General features: G+C 47.4%; 1 protein-coding gene across 1 annotated transcript in view; it reads right to left on the bottom strand.

The window, feature by feature from the left end:
* ANKRD31 (ankyrin repeat domain 31) overlaps positions 1-21,181 on the bottom strand; it is a 151,581-nt gene that overhangs the window by 114,737 nt on the left and 15,663 nt on the right. Inside the window, 2 exon segments of the mRNA XM_090037630.1 lie at positions 4,600-4,784; positions 11,467-12,117. Of these exon segments, the coding sequence (XP_089893756.1) occupies positions 4,600-4,784; positions 11,467-12,117 (836 nt within the window).

The raw sequence follows: 21,181 nt of genomic DNA, 5'->3' as shown, positions 1-21,181 counted from the left end.
TGTGTTTTATATATATATATATATATATACACACATATACATATATATACACACATACACACACACACACACGCATAGATTTATAGACATTAGGGCTGGAAGGGACCCTGGAAGATCACTGAATCTAGCCCCTTGCCCCAGGGGCAGGAAGTCAGCAGGAATCATAGGATCCCAGCAAGATAAACATCCAAATGTCTCTTGAAGGCATTCAAAGTGAGTGCTTGAACCACCTCCAGCGGCAATCTATTCCAAACTTTGGGGGCTTCGAGAGTAAAGAAGTTCTTCCTTACGTCCAGGCTGAAACGGTCACGGAGGAGTTTGTGACCATTCAACCTTGTCATCCCTTGGGGCGCTCTGGTAAACAGATGTTCCCCCAGATCCTGATGAGCACCCCTGATAAACTTAGAGGTGGCTACCAGATCACCTCTGAGCCTGCGCTTTTCCAGGCTGAAGAGTCCCATTGGCTCTCAGTCTCTCACCATAAGGTCTGTTTTCCTGACCTCTGGGCTCTCCTCTGCACTCTCTCAAGCTTCTCCACATCCTTTTTCAATTGTGGAGCACAAATCTGGATGCAGTACTCCAGCTGCGGCCTCACCAAGGCTGAGGACAATGGGAGACTGATGTCCTGGGATTTCATTGAAAAGCACCTGTGGATGCAAGCCAGCGTTTTGCCTGCTTTACTAGCTGCAGCATCACTTTGAAGGCTCATGTTCATCTTGTGGTCAATCATGATCCCCAAGTCCCTTTCATCTGTAGTGCTAACCAGCGTAGCACTGCCGAGCCTATAAGCAAGGTGGAGAACCTTCCATTTTTCATAGAATCATAGACTCAATGAGTCAGAAGGGACCTAGACAGATCATCTAGTCCGACCCCCTGCCATGGGCAGGAATGAGCACTGGGGGTTGGAGGGGTCATAAGAACCCAGCCAGGTGCCTATCCAGTCTCCTCTTGAAGATTTCCAGGGAAGACAAGAGCACTACCTCTCTGGGGAACCTATTCCAGGCTCTGGCCACCCTTACAGTGAAGTAGTTCTTCCTAATATCTAACCTAAACCTATCCTCCCTCAGCTTGTGGCCATTGTTCCTGGTGACTCCAAGGGGGGCTCTGGTGAACAGACTTTCCCCGAGTCCCTGCTGCTGGGCCCTGATAAGATTGTAGGCAGCCACAAGATCTCCCCTCAGTCTCCTTTTGTGAAGACTGAAGAGATTCAGGTCCCTCAGCCTCTCCTCATAGGGCTGGCCACGGAGGCCCCCAACCATACGAGTAGCCCTCCTCTGGACCCTCTCCAGGTTCTCCACGTCCCTCTTGAAGTGCGGCGCCCAGAACTGGACACAGTACTCCAGCTGCGGCTTGACCAGTGTTGCACAGAGGGGGAGCAAGACCTCTCTGAACCTGTTAGCGATGCCCCTGTTGATGCATGACAGGGTGCGGTTGGCTCTGCCTATTGCTTCGTCGCATTGGCAGCTCATATTCATCCTCGAGTCAGTCATGACTCCAAGATCTCTCTCTGCCTCTGTGCTGCCAAGAGGGTCAGCCCCTAACCTATAACCATAATGCTGGTTCCCTCTCCCCAGGTGCAGCACTCTGCACTTGTCCTTGTTGAACTGCAACCTGTTCAGATCCGCCCACTTCTCTAACCTATCCAGGTCTGCCTGGATGCGGTCCCTGCCTGCCAGTGTATTCACTTTACCCCACAGCTCGGTGTCATCAGCGAACTTGAACAGAGTGCTCTCCACACCCTCATCCAGGTCGCTAATGAAGATGTTGAACAGCACCGGCCCAAGGACCAAGCTCTGGGGGACTCCGCTGCCCACACCCTCCCAGGTCGGCATCCACCACCACCCTCTGGGTGCGCCCCTGGAGCCAGTTTGCCACCCATGTGGCTGTGCATTCGTCAATGCCGCAGTCCCTCAGCTCGCCCACCAGAATTGGGTGGGACACTGTGTCGAAGGCCTTCTGGAAGTCCAAGAAGATGACATTGACTTCCTCCTTCACATCTAAGCTCTTTGTTACCTGGTCATAGAAAGACCAGGTTAGTCAGGCAGGATTGGCCTAGCACGAACCTGTGTTGGTTTTCGGTGTTAAACACCATCAGGTTCTCATCTGTCCATTTCCTGAGCCTGTCAAGGTCTGCCTGGATCACCCTCTTGTCCTCAGGTGTGGATGCTTTACCCCAGAGTTTGGTGTCATTGGCGAACTTTGCCAGTCTGCTTCTGACACCAATGTCTATATCAGGGGTAGGCAACAGTTTCTGGCTGGAGTGCTGAAAAACACCATAATGCCTACCTTGGAAAGTGCTGGAGTGCCAGCATGGCAGAAAAACAAAATGAGGGCCAGGGGTACATGGCAGGATGCCCCTCACCCAAAGCCCCTGGTCCCCAGCCCTACTGCTCCTCACCCCGCACCCAAAATCCCTGGCCCCTAGACCTACTGCCCGTTGCCCCCCACCCACAGCCCCTGGCCCCCAGCCCTGCTTCCCCTTGCCCCCCACCCAAAGCCCCTGCCTCCTAGCTTGGGCCATGGCTGCCAGCACCTACCCTGGCTCTGGGTAGCTGCTGGAGCCCAGGCTGCTCCAAGCAGGGCTTGCAACATCCCAGCTGCCTGCTGGGAGCAGCCTGGGATCTCGACTGGCAGCAACTCCCTAGAGCCGGGATGACTGCAGCTGGGAGCTTCCAAACAGCTGTGCTGGGCTCTGGCACCCGCTCTGCACCGGCAAATGCAGGCACGCCTCAGAGCGGGTGGGCCCTGGGGCTGCACAGCCCCGGTCTCTCCCCTGCTCCCAGCACGGAGGTGATGAGCTCGGCGCAGTTATTTGTAGCCGGCCCGGGTGTAAACCCTTGGGTGTAAACCATCAGGGCTGGCTGACTTGAAGGTATCCAGCCTTTCAAGATGTTCTTTCACAAAGTCAGTTTTGATGAAGGGTAAGGAATCTCCCTCACCCTGTCCTGTAGTGGGCAGGGGCATCCCATGGGACTGGTAGAAAACTGACACAAAGTACTCATTTAGCAAGTTTGCTTTTTCCTGGGAGTCGGTTGTCAGTTGTCCCATCTGGTTTAGCAGGGGTCCAATGTTGCCCTTGCTTTTCCTTCGGTTCCCACATATCTAAAAAAGGACTTTTTATTGTCCTTGATATTTGTAGCTAGCTGGAGTTCCATCACAGCCTTGGCTTTCCTGGTTTGCTCTCTGCAGGTCCAGACCAGTGCAGAGTAACTCCACCCTGGTGGTGGATCCAGTCCTCCACCTTTGTAGGTCTTTCTTTTAAGATGCAGGAGGTCCGCTAGTTCCCTGGAGAGCCAAGGGGGCTGCTGTGCCCTTTTGCTGCCTTTCCGCCAAGACAGGATAGACTTTGCTTGCACATCCAGGACTGCTCCCTTAAGGAGCAACCACTCATCCTGGACTCCCCTCCCCTTTGGGTTGTGACCCTTGAGGGCCTCACTGACAATCCTTCTTAGCTTGTCGAAGTCAGCTTTCCTGAAGTCAAGGACTTCTGTATTACTGACTGACTTGCCAGCTTTACATCAGATAGTGAAGGTGATCAGCTCATCACCCAGCTTCCCTTTGATCATTAAGTCACTGATTAGGTCATCCCCAGTTGCCAGTACCAGGTTGAGCAGCACTTTACCTCTTGTTGGCTCGCAGACTTCCTGCATCAGATAGAGCTTGTCCACGCATGAGAAAAAGCTTTGCAACCACTTGGATTTGGCCAAGCACTCTTCCCACGCAATATCTGGGTAGTTGAAGTCTCCCTTGACAACCATGCACTGGGAGCACATGGCCTCAGCCAATTCCCTGGCAAACTCCTGGTCAAGGCCTTGATCCTGGCTAGGGAGTCTGTAATAGACTCCCACCATTGTGTCACCAGTACCGTGTTCCACATGGATTTTAACCCAGAGGGTCTCAAGTCATTCGCCCTGGGTGCCAATGTCAGCTTGCAGGGACACGTAGCTTTTCTTGACATAGAGTGGACAAAAGGGGCGGGGGTATAGCTCTCTATCTCTCCTATACAGGGTATAGCCATCTATACCCATGGCCCAGTCATGGGTAGAGTCCCACCAGGTCTCCGTTATCCCTATGACATCGTAATTATTTGTGTTTGGCAAGAGGACAAGTTCCGTAATTATTGTGTACAGCAAGAGGATAAGTTCCTCCTGTTTATCCCCCAAGCTCCTGGCATTTGTGTATAGGCATGCAAGTGTCCCCTTGGGGGCTCTTATCCTGCCTATAGTTCGTATATAGGTATATGCATACACACACACACACACACCCCCCCCCCCTGTGTATTCATGCTAACTGAAATGAGATTGAATGAAGGGCAAATCACAGCAAAATTTGAGTATTTTTGAAGAAAATATAAAAGCTTTACCTTTCAGAAATTTAGTAACACATGTAATATGAATGAGGAAAGACTTGAATGTATTTATCATGCTGATAAAATAGAGGGAAAAAAAGAAATGGTGTATAAAGAGAAATATGATTTTATGTTATATTGTGCTTATTTCTTGGCCTGAATGTTTAGTTCCTGTTAAAGTATCATTACTGCATATCCCCTGCTGAGTGTCTGTGTGCATTTTATGACAACTGGAAGCTTCTTCTACATACTTTTTAGTGAAGTTTTCTTTTAATCGTGCTGATCTCCTTAATGAATATGGAGTTGTTTTCCTAGTTTCTACACCTAGAATAGTCTTATTTGAACTTGAATTCCCTTCATTAGCTTCTCTGTCAGAGGAGGTGACATTCCAATAATCAGCAATCACTATGTCATTTTTCTTCTGGTCACCTGCAAGCTGTGGCAAAAAGAAGAATAATTACAAGCTGCTGGTAACCAAACAATTAAAAGAAGTGCTGTGCCTCAGATTAGTGCATGCAAATATGGAAGCAAAATGTCTTACAGATGATATGTGTGCATTGAGAAAGAAAGTGCCCTAAGGGGGGAAAAAAGGTTGATTAATAATAAGTTAGAATTCTACAAATATATGGTCTCTACAGAAGGAGGCTGTCAGGCTAATAGGCTGTGTTGTTCAGGCATAGGAATCAGGCCCCCTCTACAGATGTAGGTAAAGGCATATGATTGGATCCAATGCATGGGACACACATGCATGGCAGGAGGTGTGATTACAGAATTACAAATTAGATCCAATCACGCCTTATTGCCAGTGTAGGGTGGGCCTAATTCTGGGCTCTTCCTGCATTGGAAAAAAGCAGGCTCCCACAGCTGGGAACCAACTTTGCTGAGGGGTCTTCCAGCTGCAGAGGCCACATGCAGCCAGGACCGAGTCCTGCACCTGATTGGGCTCTCGTCCTGGCTGTGCCTCACACTCTTGGCCCTGGCTGTGTGTGTGGGCTAAGGGGTTTCATGCACTCCCTAAGCTTTGGGGATCATAGAAACTGTGATCCCAGGGCTCAGGGGTTTCAGGCTAGGCATAGTGCGCTTCTGCAGCTGGGAGTCCCTTAAGCAAAGGCAGCTTCCAGCTACAGGGGAGACCCTGCTACATATGCAAATTAAAGTTCAATAGCAACCAGCTTTAGAGTAAGTCCACATTTTCAAGGTCTAACTTTATAGCTGGTTGGCACTTTTTAATTTGTGATAGCTACTTTGCACATGTAGCTGGTTTCAAAGATAATTAATTACTCAATTAACCAGACAATTGCACAATACCTGTAACATGTAGAGGGAGCCTCAATAAGAGCAGTTAATCAAGGGAACTGGATGGCTCAAGAAACTGAATCAGACAAAGTTTTCCATCACTAGGGAAATAATCAATCCAGCCTGGCTTGGTAGTAACCAGTATCATTACCATCTGAATGCTGTTTAGTAGGCCAAAAGAGAAGAGTCCAATAAAACCAGTTCCTAATGAACTAAGGTTAATATGATAAAAAATACCGTGGTCTTAGACACTAATGTTATGTCTTTACAGGAGATTTAACATGAGTGATCTATGCTTGTGTAGTCCAGGTGGTATGTGGTTGGTACCCCCTCTTCAACTGAAGGGATGTTAGCAGGTGTGAGCGCGCTGTGGGAGCGTGACCACCTAGCTTTAGACCAGCTCACCTCCCTTCCTCTACTGAGCAAAGCAGAGCAGAGAGCAGGTACACCCAAAAATATTTAACTATTTACAGGTTTGATTGTACAGTACAATGTCCATAAACATATAGAAACATACACACACACACACACACACATACACACACATACTATTTACAAATATTAGTTCACCAAATAATGACTCTTGTTGAACGTAAACCCAGGCAATCTCAGCTGGGTATGAAAGACAAAGGCACTATATCTGCATAGGCTTTGACCCTCTTTGGCCTTCCCGCTGGTGTATAGCTCCTACTCTCAGCGGACTCTCCAGGCAGTGGGCAAGGGAACAGTCAACAGTAACAACACAAATTAAACAATAGGTCAGTAGACAAAACTCAGCAAGGATAAATCACTAGGCTAAATGTACATAAGTGAAATTACATTATTAGGATTCAGTACATAAAGATAACGGATACCATCAAAGCAAATACTGAATAAGGGGGTGCCCTTGCAGGGGCCCCCTTAGCAGGTTTCAAAGGTAATTAATTACTCAATTAACCAGACAATTGCACAATACCTGTAACATGTAGAGGGAGCCTAACTAAACCCTTAGCAGGTTAAATGAGACAGCTCATAATTATTTCACAATACAACAATAGGTACAGAAGTTTACAGCAAAGGCCCCAACAATATAAAGAACAAAGACAACAACAATGCTCAACAGAAGGAGTGATACCAGGGGAAAAGAGCAGGTTACCATATCAACTCTATCTCCCTCATCTAGACCACATGCCTAGCCTGGCCCAGTGACAGCAAAACTGGGGTAGTCCTCCTCCCCTGTGGAAATCCTCATCTCCTCCTTGGGACTGCAAGCCCCTTTTTAGATCACTCATGGCTCCCAGCAGTCGGGAAAGCTTGGCTCGTCTCTCTCTCTTTGGGGGTAGCTGCAGAGGCTCCCCCCTCTTGCTGGGGTGGTCATTCTGTCCTGCAGCCACTTGCAACAAGAAGGCCTGAGCTGCCTCATGCAGCTACCTGGCCTGTCAGCCCTCTCTCCTGGCCCCATGCACCACCCTGTGCACCAAGGGGTCCCTGCCATTTGTAGGGATGGATCTCGTCAGCTCTCCAAGTCGCATGCACCTCCCTGTACACTGAGGAGAGTGCCTGCCTTGTGCAGGGTTGGGGACCCATGCTGCCCCACGCAGCTGCAGGGGTCCCTTCAACTCTACCAGCCCTGTGCACCTCCCTGTGCACTGAGGGCTCCTGCCTCATGCAGGGATGGGGACCCACACTTCCTCCTACAAACACAGCATCCCCTCAGCTCGGCCAGCCCTGTGCACCGAGGGCTCCTGCCTTGTGCAGAGATGGGGAGCCTCATTGCCTCATGCAGCCGTGGGGTCCCTTCAGCTCTCAGGACTCTCTGCGCACTGACCTGTGCACTGATGCCACGGCAGGGCTGGGACGCAGCCGCTTGCTGCATCCCACTTGGCAAAGGTGTCTTCAGGGTGCTTTTGGGGCAACTGCATTGCCCTGCTAGTCAGCTCTACCAGCTCTTCTGCAGCCCTGTCTTCACTGTCCCTTGTCAAATATGCTGGGCACACAAGCTTTTATCCCCTCTGGAGGCTCTGCCCTCAGACTGAAAACAAACCAACTAGAAAGCCTGAGAGCACCAACTGGAAAGCCCACACCCCACCCTGGCTTGGCAGTGCCTGTTGGATCCCCTTCACTTCAGCATCCCAGGCAGTTGCTCCACTCGCCCCCACACTTACTATGGCACTGCATGTCCCAACCTCTATTTCCTACTTTTTGCAAGTTCCTCACATGCACACACAACACAGAAATTCTAATGTATAAAAATACATATTCAAAAAACCTTTAAGCTAATCAGGCTTGTTATCTTACACGCTAAAAAGAGAAATATTATTTTAAATACTTGTGAGGTGCTTATGCTTTACAGTGATGGGGAATATATAAGCAAATAATATAGTTTCATAGTTTCTAGGGTCAGAAGGGACCTGAGTAGATCATCTAGTCCGACCCTCTGCCATGGCAGGAAAGAGTACTGGGGTCAAACGACCCCAGCAAGGTGTTCATCTAGTCTCCTCTTAAAGACCCCCAGGGTAGGAGCCAGCACCACTTCTCTTGGAAGTTGGTTCCAGATCCTAGCCGCCCTGACCGTGAAGTAGCGCTTCCTGATATCTAGCTTTAATCTACCCTCTGCCAGCTTGTGACCGTTATTCCTGGTCACTCCTGGCAGTGCTCGGGGAAACAGGGACTCCCCCAATGCCTGCTGGTCTCCTCTGACTAGTTTGTAACAGGCCACTAGATCCCCCCTCAGCCTTCTCTTGTGAAGGCTGAACAGGTTCAGGTCCCTGAGCCTCTCCTCATAAGGCCTACCCTGCTGCCCCCTGATCATGCGAATGGCCCTCCTCTGGACCCTCTCCATGTTGTCCACATCCCTCTTGAAGTGCGGCACCCAGAACTGGACACAGTACTCCAGCTGCGTCCTGACCAGTGCTGCATAAGGGGGGAGCATCACCTCCTTGGACCTGCTTCAGATGCATCTGTAGATGCATGACAAAGTACGGTTGGCCTTCCTGACTGCATCCCCATACTGCCAGCCCATGTTCATCTTGGAGTCAATGATGACTCCAAGATCGTTTTCCACCTCTGTACTGACAAGTATGGAGTTCCCCAACCTGTAGGTATGGTGCTGGTTGTTCTTCCCCAGGTGCATCACTTTGCACTTCTCAGTGTTGAATCCCATCCTATTCTCATCCGCCCATGCTTCCAACCTGTCTAGGTCCAATTGCAGCCTATTCCTCCCTTCTAACATGCCCACATCCCCCTACATCTTAGTGTCATCAGCAAATTTGAACAGGGTGCTTTTTACCCTCTCCTCCAAGTCACTTATGAAGATGTTGAACAGTGAGGGCCAGAGGACTGAGCCCTGCGGAACCCCACTGCCCACATCCCTCCAGATCAAAAATGACCCATCTGCCACCACTCTCTGGGTGCAGCCCTCCAGTTAGTTGGTCACCCATCTGACTGTGTGGGTGTCGACACCACGGTACCCTAGTTTCTTAATGAGAACAGGGTGAGAGACAGTGTTGAAGGCCTTCCAAAAGTCCAGGAAGACTATGTCCACTGCTACCTCTGCATCTAAGGATTTGGTGATCTGATCATAGAAGGCCACCAGGTTGGTCTGACAGGACCTGCCGCTAATGAACATGTGTTGGTTGCCCCTAAGCATGATCTCCCCTGCTGGCCCCTTGTGGACATGTGCCAGAATAATTTTCTCAAAAAGCTTGCCCAGGATCGAGGTAAGACTAACTGGCCTATAGTTTCCTGGCTCCTCCTTCTTCCCCCTTTTGAAGATGGGAACCACATTGGCCCTCTTCCAGTCCTCTGGCACCACACCAGAGCACCACGAGTGCTCGTAAAGCCGTGTCAGGTGTCCTGCAATGACCTCAGCCAATCCCCTTAGTACTCGGGGGTGGAGATCGTCCGGACCAGCTGACTTGAATACATCCAGTCCCTCCAGAAGTTCCCTAACTAGTTCCTCACTAACCCTTGGCCTAGGTGCACCACCCCTGGGGCATGAGGGGGTTTAGCGGGGGGGGGGGGGGGACTGTTCCAGTCCCTGCTTAGGAAAATGGAGGCAAAGAAATCGTTTAATATGTTGGCTTTGTCATCTGGTGTGACGACCAAATTTCCTAACGTGTCCTGCAGGGGCCCCACATTACCCAGAACCTTCTTTTTACCCCCTTTGTATTTAAAAAAGGACTTCTTATTGTCCTTAATCTGGGAAGCTAGTCCCGGTTCCATCTCTGCCTTGGCCTTCCTGACTGTCCCCCTACATCCCCAAGCAACTGCAGTATAATCATCCCTGGTGATGGCCCCTCCTTTCTGTTGGGTGTACGCCTCCCTTTTAGCTAGGAGATATTCCCAGATGCTTTTGGTGAGCCATGGGGGCTTGTGTGCCCTCCTGCTCCCTTTGATCCATGTTGGGATTACCTCCCTTTGGGCTTGGAGGATCGTCTCCTTAAGGAGCGACCACTCTCCTTGGACACCTGGCTCCCCTCCCCTCTGGGACCTCAGTACTTCCCTGACTATTCTCCTTAGCTCATTGAAGTATGCCCTCCTGAAATCTAGGGCTGCTGCCTTGCTGTAGGCCTTTGCCACCTTGTGCTGGATGGTGAATACCAGCAGGTGATGATCACTGTTGCCTAGGTGGTCGAGCACCTGCAGCCCCCTCCCAGGTCATCTCCCGTGGCCAGCACCAGGTCCAACAAGGCGTCTCCCCTGGTGGGGCTGTGCACCTCCTGGGTTAGATGGAGGTCCTGCATTCTGGCTAACAACCTACGTGAGTGGTTGGATCTGGCTGACTGCTCTTCCCAGCAGATGTCCGGGAAGTTCAGGTCCCCCATGACTACCACATCCTTTGATTTCACTACCTCCGTGAGCTGACCTAAGAATTCCTGGTCCAGCTCTTCCCCTTGGTTGGGAAGTCTGTAGTAGATCCCCACTGTTAAGTCTCTTTCCCCTCAACTGCCTTGTATTCTAACCCAAAGGACTTCAGAGTCCCCTTCCTCTGATTCTTTGTTAATTGACGAGGATGGGTATTCCTCCTTAATATAGACTGCCACGCCTCCACTTTTCCTTCCTATCCTGTCCCTCCTGTACAGCCTATAGCCCTTGACATTCACCACCCAGTCATGCGTTGAGTCCCACCACATTTCAGTGATCCCCACTAGCTAGGGGTCTACTGAAATCACAGTCTTGTGGATTTCACAGAAACTGCAAAATCCAAGATTGTCTGTGAAATCAACAACAACAAAAAACCCTTATTTTATTAAGTGGGAGGGGAAGGGGCTGGCTGGTGGGGCAGCATGAAGGGCAGCAGAAAAGATTGGTGCCATCCTCTTGGCTCTCCTCCCAGTCCTCCCCCCCGCCCCCCCCCCCCCCCCCCACCTGGGCCTCTCCACCAATTAGTACTGAGGGGAAGGACTGCACGAAGGGCAACCAGAAGTCAAGATGGTAGCCACCCCCTCATCCCTCCTCCCCTGCAGGGCCTCTTTACCAAGCATTACTGAGGTATGGGGCTGCCGGAGCACATCTGCAAAATGTCCATGAAATTTGGTCTTTATGCTGCAGTCAACCCATGAAAATTGGTAAATCTAACCGTGATTTAAGTAGACCACTAAGTACAGCAGAGCAGCATAAGGCAAAGCACAGAAGGCAATAGGATAATACAACCAAGTTTACTAAAATTTACAATCCCAGCAAACTCAGCAATTTCAATAGCTAGGAAAAAGCTGATGGGAGCTTAAGTAAAAAAAATGAAAATATAAAAATATGTTACCAAAAGGAGAAAAAATTAACTGCAATAAAGTATTTTAAGATAAACCTAACACTTCAATATATGGATTAAAATGTACACACACCTGCTCATCTTTTATATTCTGTAACTTAGACTCTGTTAACACTTTTCTTTCTTTCAGCTGCTCTGTATAAAACCAAGACTCAATGGTATCTGCTATTTGAGTGCAATCATCATCTCTCTGGGAAATACTGGGTTCCGATCTCAAGTATTCTTCCATAACATGAAGCTCTCTTTTCGTCTCTGCTAATTGATAGACAGGTTGTACTAAAGATTCTGACAAGGAATTCAGTGCTGTCAGAAGGTCTTCTGGGAGGGCATTGCTCATCTTATCACCCAAAGTATTTACAGATAGAACATCATCCTGACATTCTAGCATATCGTGCAAAAAGTTTATCATTTTTGGACTCTCAGATTCACTGAGTGGTTTCAGCAAATCTTGAATTTCAAATTCATCAGCCATTATTCTTTGAGCAGTAAACGCTTCCTTGAAAATCTTCTCTGGGGGTGCTGATAAGACAGCTGTATCTGTATTAACAGAATCTTTAACCTTGGCATCAAGCTCAGTAATTGTCATGCTGGCACTGTGACAATCTTTTAAAACACTTGAAAATATATTTTGCCGTGTCGATTCCTCTGGAACCATGAATGTCTCCTTTGCAATGGCACCTGAGAGTAGGCTTTCTTCTGGACAGTCGTCTTCATCATTAAATCTCTGTGAAAAACATTTTTTCCAAAAAGCAACATTTAAAACACTATCTATTTTACAGTTCATCAGTGCCCTTATAGCTTGTTTATAACTTTTGGACCAAGTAAGCTATATGGTCCTAAGAGTTCCCAAACTCTCATAATAAGGGTTAGACTGGGTGCTTAAAGACAGAGCTAATAATTAAGCTTCTGACTTCCCTAGTACAGAAGATCAAGAATAAGAAAAGGTATAAATCTAGCATTCGTTAAAGGTCAAAAATCTCATACTACTCGCAGTGTATCTGTATGCCACGCTGATGTTCAGAAAGTTTTTTTCCACCTTCGTTTAAATATGGTTAAATATTTTCATAGTCTAGGCAAACAGTAAACATCACAGACCACTACAGATATAGTATAAAAGGTTTGACTCGTGCAATTGCTTTAAGTGGTTACATCAAACACTCACAAAAATATGTAAAAAAGTAGTGTACACTTTCCTTAACTATGTGTCAGTGTACATCTCAGTGTATGGAAGCATGTGCCTCATGCTTACAAGCTTGGAATAGCCATTTTCATTGGAGTGTCACATGTGCCCTCTGCCTCCTCATGCCCCCCTGTGACAGCATAAAAAACAGAGCAGATGTAACTCTCTCTCAGCTCCATTTTACTACCCATGAGTGAGACAGAACATGGATGGCTTCCAACCTGCCATCAACCCTGGTACTTCTTCCCAGAAAAATTGAGTTTGAAATTCCTCTTCAGTCCCTTATTATTTTATACTACCAGTATATTTAATTAAATAGGCAGAATGGGGGATGTACCTCAATTATTTTATCTAGGAGCTATAGAAAAGATTCCACTAAAATACAGAGAAAGAAGCATCTACCCGACACTTTCTTATTATAAAGGAGAAAAGAGAGTACACATACTATTCTGCACTTCAGGAGACCAAAGAAACGCATGCATTGCTTAGATTCAGGATGGTAATACTCGAGGAGTCTGTTGGAGTATAACCCCCTCATGCAAATCAGAAAAGAGTTAATAGGTTGCTGGGAATTATTCAACCTCATCCATGAGAAATTAAGTAAGTATCAGTGTTTGAGGGAGGAACTAAACAGGGAGGCAACAGTTCTACTGAAAGCTGAATGGAGGAAGAAGATACATAGCTCTCGGTAATGGCAAATGGCAATAACTGAGGAAGACTGCATCCTAGCTGAGCCTCTGTACAGAAAAGGAGTAAGCAGGGGAGGGAAGTCCTGCCAGGTAGGCGATGATCACCATATTTGGCTATCAATAACCAACTTAGACTTGCCTAAGTGTGGGGGAGGAGGGTGCACTAGTGCAGTTGCCCCCTCCTCTGATCCCTGCTCCTCCCAAAGTTTAAAACCAACTGCCTGACAGTGGCAGTAACATTTTTTATTCAGGCACCAGTAAGGGAGTCAACTGAATTCATAGCTCATTAAAATCTAACTGATTCCTCCTAAATTCTTCATTCCACAGGTGTTAATGACCCTGTCTCCTTTTTAATGGTCATGATGTTCCACTCATCAAGCCAGCCTTTTTCTTCTGCTATTTTTCTGTCTGTCAGCTGCTTCTGATAATGTAGCTCCTATTTCACAGACATGCAGACTAGTTTTAACATATTCCAATAAGGTTATATTGGTTTTTGCTTTGATCTTAAACTGAATAAGATAGTCCTAGACCACTAGCATATTAGTAAAGTTTCTAGTCTCTTTTTACCTAGAGAAAAATATGGTTTGTATTATATGTGATGAGATACCACACCTTCTGCACCATCCTTTTCAAAGTCCTAGATCTGCCCATGAAGTGAAGCAAGGGGTCTAATGACAACAGAGCCCAGAGGGGAGAAATGTTGTGGTTTTTTGTGTTTCTTCTCGACTTGGGGTATTCTGGAAGCTGGAGAGAAACTTTGTGTGACCAAGCATAAAATCATAAAAAAGCAGGATTGGAAGGGACCTCAGGTCATCTACAATAACCCCCTGCTCCATACAGAATCATCCCTATCTAATCCATCCTGTACAAGCATAGGTCTAACCCAGTGGTTCTCAACTTTTTTAGTCTCAAGGCATCCCTCGGAAAATGCTAGCCCATAGTTTTCACTTATTTTTTGACTCTGGAAAAATAAAACATTTTTTTTTCTGTTGCAAAGAACTCAGAAAGACCAAAGCAAGGAAGAATGTTTTTGACATTATGGATTCTTATTTGAAATCTCTGGGTTTAATCTCATGAATTATGTTTGCATACTGGCCAGGGCACCCTGGTTTAGAATTCTTGGTCTAACTTATTCTTAAAAGTAGACAAACAACCCTCTCACACAGCTACCAGGCACAATGCCCCAAGATGCCAAGAACACTCTAACCCAGTAGCATAATTAGGGGTGGGCAAATGCAGCATTAGTCCCAGGCTTTTACACTGACTTCTATGCAACCAGAATGGAGACCCCTGTGGAGTCTGCTCAGGTGGGAGTGTAATTCAGTGCAGTGGTGCTCAAGGCAGCCTCAGTGCTTCTGCAGCAGGCACCACTGCTGTAGTGGGGAGATGTTGGCACAGCCAGCAGCTAGGGGGTTAATGGAGTTGTGGCCAGTTCTAGCTCTCTCCCTACATTTTGTTGCCACCAGATTTACCTCTGCCTACCACCCCAGCAATGACATTTAGCAGACAGGGGTGAGCTACAGCCTCTTCGTTAACTCCTAGCTCCTAGCCACACCAACATGTCTTTCCTGCAGCAGTGACTCTTCATCAAGGATTAGGGCATGAGGCTGACTCTCCCTAGCTTCCGGCCACACCAACAACTCTCCCCAAGCAGGTTTGGCCCAAGCTGTAAACCGTACCACTTACGTTTCTGCCTACCACAGGTAAAGCAGAGAAATAAGGGCAATGCTAGTATCCTACTGCTGCAAGGACAAACTTATGGTAGTTTTCAAAATATGCTCAAGAGATAAAAGGAAAAGGGCCTACATCCCCACTACAGAGAAAGGCAAAACCCCCACAGTCCATGCCAATCTGACATTGGGGTAAAACTCCTTTCTGAACCCAAATGTGGTGATCAGTCTGATCCTGAGTGGAGTGGAGTCCTTCTAAGCAAGAACCTGTGTAACCAGCTGGCAGATCACTCCAGAAAATTCAGGCTCAGCTGTGCCCTTCCTTCTTTTTCAGCAGGTCCTCCTGATGACTTACCTCTGCACAGATAAGGGTTAGTTCCTGGGGGCCATGTGAGAACCTGGGACAGTGAGGCTTACCTGCCAAGAGACAGGTTCCTTTCATCCCAGCCTTTATGGAATGGAGTGAAACTTAACCTAGCTAAAACCCAAGAACTTGTCTCATGATATTAAATAATATATCCTTATAATATTAGCCTGACCTAGGGCTCAAGACTCAGATCATCACAACAGAAGGAGCTCTACAGGCATGCTATATAGGAAAGGTAAGTTATATGGTTTGTTTCCATTGCTGTTTGGGGTTTGCATTACACCAAAAGACTAAGCTATGTTGTAGGAGAGGAGAAGGTCTGGGGTACGCTGGGTTTTAAGCCCTACAAAAGGGGAAGAGGGAGTGAACTGCTCCAGGGCTGAGACAGTTAACGCAGGGCTGTGGGCTTAGAACCTGGCATGTGCAGCCTAGGCTGTAGTCCAGAATCTGGGACAGGAGCTAGTCCCAGAAGAAGGCCTGGAGGAGTAGGTACTCTGAAAGGCAGCTGGTCTGGGACTGGCAAGAAGAGGAGGACAAGGGGCTGAGTTCCCCGCCCCCACAGCACAGGTGGGGCTGATCCCCTAGGAATAGGCAGGGCTGAGGCCAAGGAGCCAAATGCAGGGAACAGTGCCAACTGCAGGGCATAACTGTAGGAGTTCTGCACTGCTCAGGAGTCAGAAAAAGCTTGATGGACCTTCTCAGTAAGCAGTCTGCCTTCAACCACAAGTGGCACTAGGGATGCATTGATAGAGATTTTGGGGGCCAATACTGATAGCTGATTTTTAAGGAGATATCGGCCAATACCGATCTAATTTCTGATATGCAGCCCTGCAGCTTGAAGAGCTGTGTGCAGCTAGTAAGTCTGTTGTGATGGAAGGGGCATGGGGAGAAAAGGGGCCTGGGGGGTGCAGATCAAAGCCCCTGCAGTGAGGGAGGAGTGGAGCTGGGGCAGGGGCTGGGGTAGGTGCTGCCCAGCTGGGGTGAGGCAAGGCACTGGACAGAACTGCAGCTCGTCCAGGGTGGGGAAGTGTGGGGAGGGAGGAGTGGCTCCTGTGCTGCACACACCCCAGGAGCATGCTGGGGCGTGTGCCCCTGGATCTGTGTGAGGCATGGGCAGGGTGGGCTACAGCTGCAAGCTAGGGCGGAGCTGTGGTGGGCTTTTCCCAGCAGGGGCTGGGCCAGGCTGCACTGCATTGACCTCAGGGTGGACGGCAGCAGTGCTGGGAGGGGCTGCAGCCACCCCAAAATTTACTGTAGTCACCACTGCCTGCCCCAAGCACAGCCCCAGCCCAACCCCCACGCATGTGCTTGGAACAGCCTGGCGCAGGCAGCCCCAGCCCCAGTCCACAGCTGCAGTCTACCCCACCTGTGCCCCAAACAGATCCAGGGGCACATTCTCCCCCAAGTCTTTCCAGGGTGCGTGCAGCGGCAAGAGCCCTACCACACCCCACCAGACAGGCCGTTGTTCTGTGAGGCACCCTGTCCCACCCTGGCTGGGCAGCACCTGGCCCTGCCCCAGCCCCTGCCTCCTCCTCCCTTACCACAAGGGCCTTTATCTGCTCTCCCACACCCCTTCCTTCCACACACCCCTTCCACCACAACAAACTTACCAGCTGCACGCAGTTCTCCAAGCTGCTGGGCTGTGCTTCTTGCTGCCTGCATGCTACACTGTGTCTTCACCCATGCACGGGCATTTATCAGCCAAATTATCAGCCACATCAGGCTGATTTCTGATACAGTCAATTTTCTTTATATCAATGCCAATCTGATATTGGACCTATGTATCCATTCACCTCTAAGTGGCACTGCACAAATCCATCCCAAATGACTATACCAAGTGTTCAGTACCTGTTCCAGAAGAATGTTAACTTTCAAACACTAGCAGTAAGTTCTTTTAGCAGTGGAAGCAAGGCCTATACATCTTTCTACAGAACCCACTAGTTCCCAGAGTGACTGCCAAAGCCAGATAATATCTGACCATCCTCTATCATAGTTCCCTACTGACTTAGGAAGTTTTAAGTTCCATATGATCACTGAGCAGGCTCCTAGATATATTATCACAAGATCAGGCTGAGGGAACTTGCACAACCCTACCAGACGGAAAGAAATACTTAGTTTTTGCCTATACATTTTTCTTCTCCTTAAACTGTTGTTCTCAATATTGTATTTTAGGGTAACTCCATTGAAAACATTTCTTCTAGGCCCTTGCTGCCAGCAAGTGGCAAAACTGTGAAGTGCAACATCATTTTAATATGAGCAGTATACCTTTGAAGCACACTGATGATTAAGATATAATTAAACAAAAGAAGGGCAAAAATACAGAGGAAAAGCTGATGGATTTTAAAATAATTAAGAACATGCATTCTTCCTAGAGAAATAAAAATTTGCATTGTTATGCTGTCATTCATACCAGTAGGAAGGGAAACTGAAGCAAAATACTGTTGGCTTGACTATTTTTACTTATTTGCAAACTATCGACTCATTTTTTTGCTGTGTTCTTTCCTCCCCTAGGATTTTCATATACAGATTTAGTGTAAGTGGATAAGCAGTGCCCATTATGGGCACTCACAGATGGTGTACTTAGTTTTCTAAGATTTTGGGTGGAAAGGGTCTGGAAACTTTTTTGTAATGCTATGAAAAACATCCAGATATTGAACCCAACTACTGCTGTTGTTGATGAGTCCATGTGGCTGAACTCTTACACTTCATCGCATTTTCATTCAAAATCACTGGCAAAGGAAATACAAGATGCATTTCCCTGCACCACTAAGGGCTAATGTGCTAAAAAGCTATTTATTCCAATCAGAATAGGCAGCTTTACCACTGCCAGATCCATCAGAAGTTTGAGAGGGCAAGTTTTAAAGTTAGCAAACACTCCACAAAATCTCTGTGGAGAAACATAAAAGTATGTGTATGGAACCAGCCCCATCCACATCCATTCTTTGGCCAGATCTACCCACCTTTTGGGTTGCCATGAGTGACCACTCCCCAGTGGTAAAGCAGATGTCACCACATTTACAATCACCCCTGCCGGTAAACTTTCCTACAGCCCTTTCTAGTACCTGTGCTGCCTGTGAATCTGGCCCAGTACTATGACAAATTCAAGTCTCTCTTGGCTTCAGGAGTAGTCCTTGCAGATTCTGCCTTGTGATAAACTCTGCCATATTTATTATCATTATTATTCTATGACACCAAGTGTGGCCTAGGTAGGAAGTGAAGTCCTTGGCCAAAGAGTTAAAAGCCAAATTATGTACCTGTACTGGGACCATGTGCTCTTTGTGGGTTTCAGTACAGAACCATATGCTTTCTTGAATATATGAAGCCTAGCTGTTTCTTCAGCAAAGAATTCTGGAAGTGGTAAATAAACCAAATCAAACTGTTTACATGTTTTCAGTAGTAAGAACACACTAACCTCTCTCTCAGGCTCTGTCAAAAATCCAGGCTCTTCAGTGCCTACAGCTTGTATAGTAAATAAAAATGTATTATTTAAACTTCTTGTCAAACTTTTTTAATTTCAATTTTTTACCTTCTCAGCATTTTTTAAAGAAAAGATCCTTGATTCATATATGATTTCTGTTTCTAGCACCTACTTGGTAAACTCACTATACCAAGCAATAGCACCCTCCCACACACCAGAGTGCTCCATGCAAGCTATATCCTGAATTGGAACCAATGTAGTCATGCTTGTGCAACACCACAGACAGAATAATCAACACTGTCATTTAGCAGTACTACCCAGTCTGCCCACAGGATGACACAACATGAGTTAGCTAACCGCATGCTTCCAGTTAACCGCAACCCCTGTTGAACAGCAAGGTATGTTTCATAGTTTCATAGGGTCAGAAGGGACCTATTAGATCATCGAGTCTGACCCACTGCCCTGGGCAGGAATGAGTGCTGGGGTTAGATGACCCCAGCCAGGTGTCTGTCCAATCTCCTTTTAAATACCTCCAAGGAAGGGGACAGCCTCCCTCGGAAGCATATTCCATATTTTGGCAACCCTCACTGTAAAGAATTTTCTCCTGATGTCCAATCTGAATTTGCTCTCTTCCAGTGCGTAACCATTATTTCTAGTTACACCAACAGGTGCCCTGGTAAACATTGTATCTCCTATTTCTTGCTGGAACCCCCTTGATGAGTTTGTAGGCTGCCATGAGATCACCATTCAGCCTCCTCTTGTGGAGGCTGAAGAGGTTCAGGTCTCTCAATTGGTCCACGTAGGGTTTTTTCTGTAGGCCTTTAACCAGACGAGTGGCCCTCCTCTGAACCCTCTCCAGGCCATCCGCATCCCTCTTGAAGAGTGGTGCCCAAAATTGGATGTGGTACTCCAGATGTGGCCTGACCAATGCTGCACAGGGGGGAAGTATCACCTCCCTAGACCTGTTTGTGATGCACCTACTTATGCAAAAAAGGGGGTGGTTAGCTTTACTTATTACCTCATCACACCGGTGACTCATGTTCATTTTGGAGTTGACTACTACTCCGAGATCCCTTTCCACAGCTGTGCTGTTTACAGTGGTACCTCCCAGGCTGTAGGAGTGTTGATGATTCTTTCTCCCCAGGTGCAACACAGGACACTTATCCTTGTTAAGCTGCATTCTGTTCTGCCCATTTTCCTAGCCTGTCCAAATCAGCCTGGATTTGCTCCCTGCCATCTAGTTTGTGTACCTCCTGCCAATAGTTTGGAGTTGTCAGCAAACTTGGACAAGGTGCTTTCTACTCCCTCATCCAAGTCACTAATGAAGATATTGAATAGTACCGGTCCCAGGACAGAGCCTTGGGGGACTCCATTGCCTACATTTCTCCAGGTAGAAACTGACCCATCCACTATCACTCTCTGGGTGCATCCCATAAGCTAATTTTCTATCCACTGAACTGTGTAATAATCTACATTGCAAATGTTTACCATATGTATAAGAATTGGGTGACACTGTGTCAAAGACCTTTTTAAAATCTAAATAAATAACATCTACCTCTATTCCTTCATCCAAGCATTTTGTGACCCAGTCGTAAAATGAAACCAGGTTAGTCAGGCAGGATCTGCCTGCTATGAACCCACGCTGATTGCCCCTTAGCAACATTTTACCCATTGGTCCCCCATAAATGTGATCCCCAACAATTTTCTCAAAGGTCTTGCCAAGGACAGAAGTGAGACTAACCAGCCTATAGTTACCCAGTTCCTTCTTTCTCCCTTGAAAATAGGGACCACATTAGCCCTTTTCCAATCCTCCGGGACCTGTCCCGAGCGCCATGAGCGCTCAAACAGTTGTGCCAGCGGCTCCGCTATGACTCCAGATAATTCCCTAAGTACCCTAGGATGAAGATCATCAGGACCTGTTGACTTAAATACATTCAACCCCTCCAGGTGCCCCTTTACTAGGTCAGCATGAACAGTTGGTGGGTTGGTATCTATACTGGGCTTACCTAAGATCCCAATGGGATGCGTATTTGTATTCATGTCCAGGAACATGGATGCAAAGAAATCATTTAGAAGCTCACTTTGGCCATCCTATCTGTTACCAGTTGCTGTAGTTCATCCTGAAGGGGCCCTAGGTTACCCTGCACCTTCTTTTTACTTCCTATGTACTTAAAGAATGACTTTTTGTTATCCTTAACTTTTGCTGCCAGCCTAAGCTCCATTTCCACTTTGGATCTCCTCACTGTTTCCCTGCAAGCTCGAGCCAATCAGGTATACTCAGGTATGTTGAAGGGTGACACTACTTGGCTTGGTAAGGCATGGTCTTAAGCTCTTTTCTTGAGATGTGTATGACTTAAGGAGGTTCTATTTAATCACAAAATGTTTTCTAAATTGACATTTTTGTCAATTGAAGAAACATTTTGTATGTAACTGTTCCCTGTGACCTATGCTTCTGTGCCTTCAA

The sequence above is a fragment of the Crocodylus siamensis genome, chromosome 3, assembly GCF_052110815.1.
Source record: "Crocodylus siamensis isolate JL-2025a chromosome 3, ASM5211081v1, whole genome shotgun sequence".
Lineage (NCBI taxonomy): Eukaryota > Metazoa > Chordata > Crocodylia > Crocodylidae > Crocodylus > Crocodylus siamensis.
This window is presented reverse-complemented; position numbering and strand designations above follow the sequence as displayed.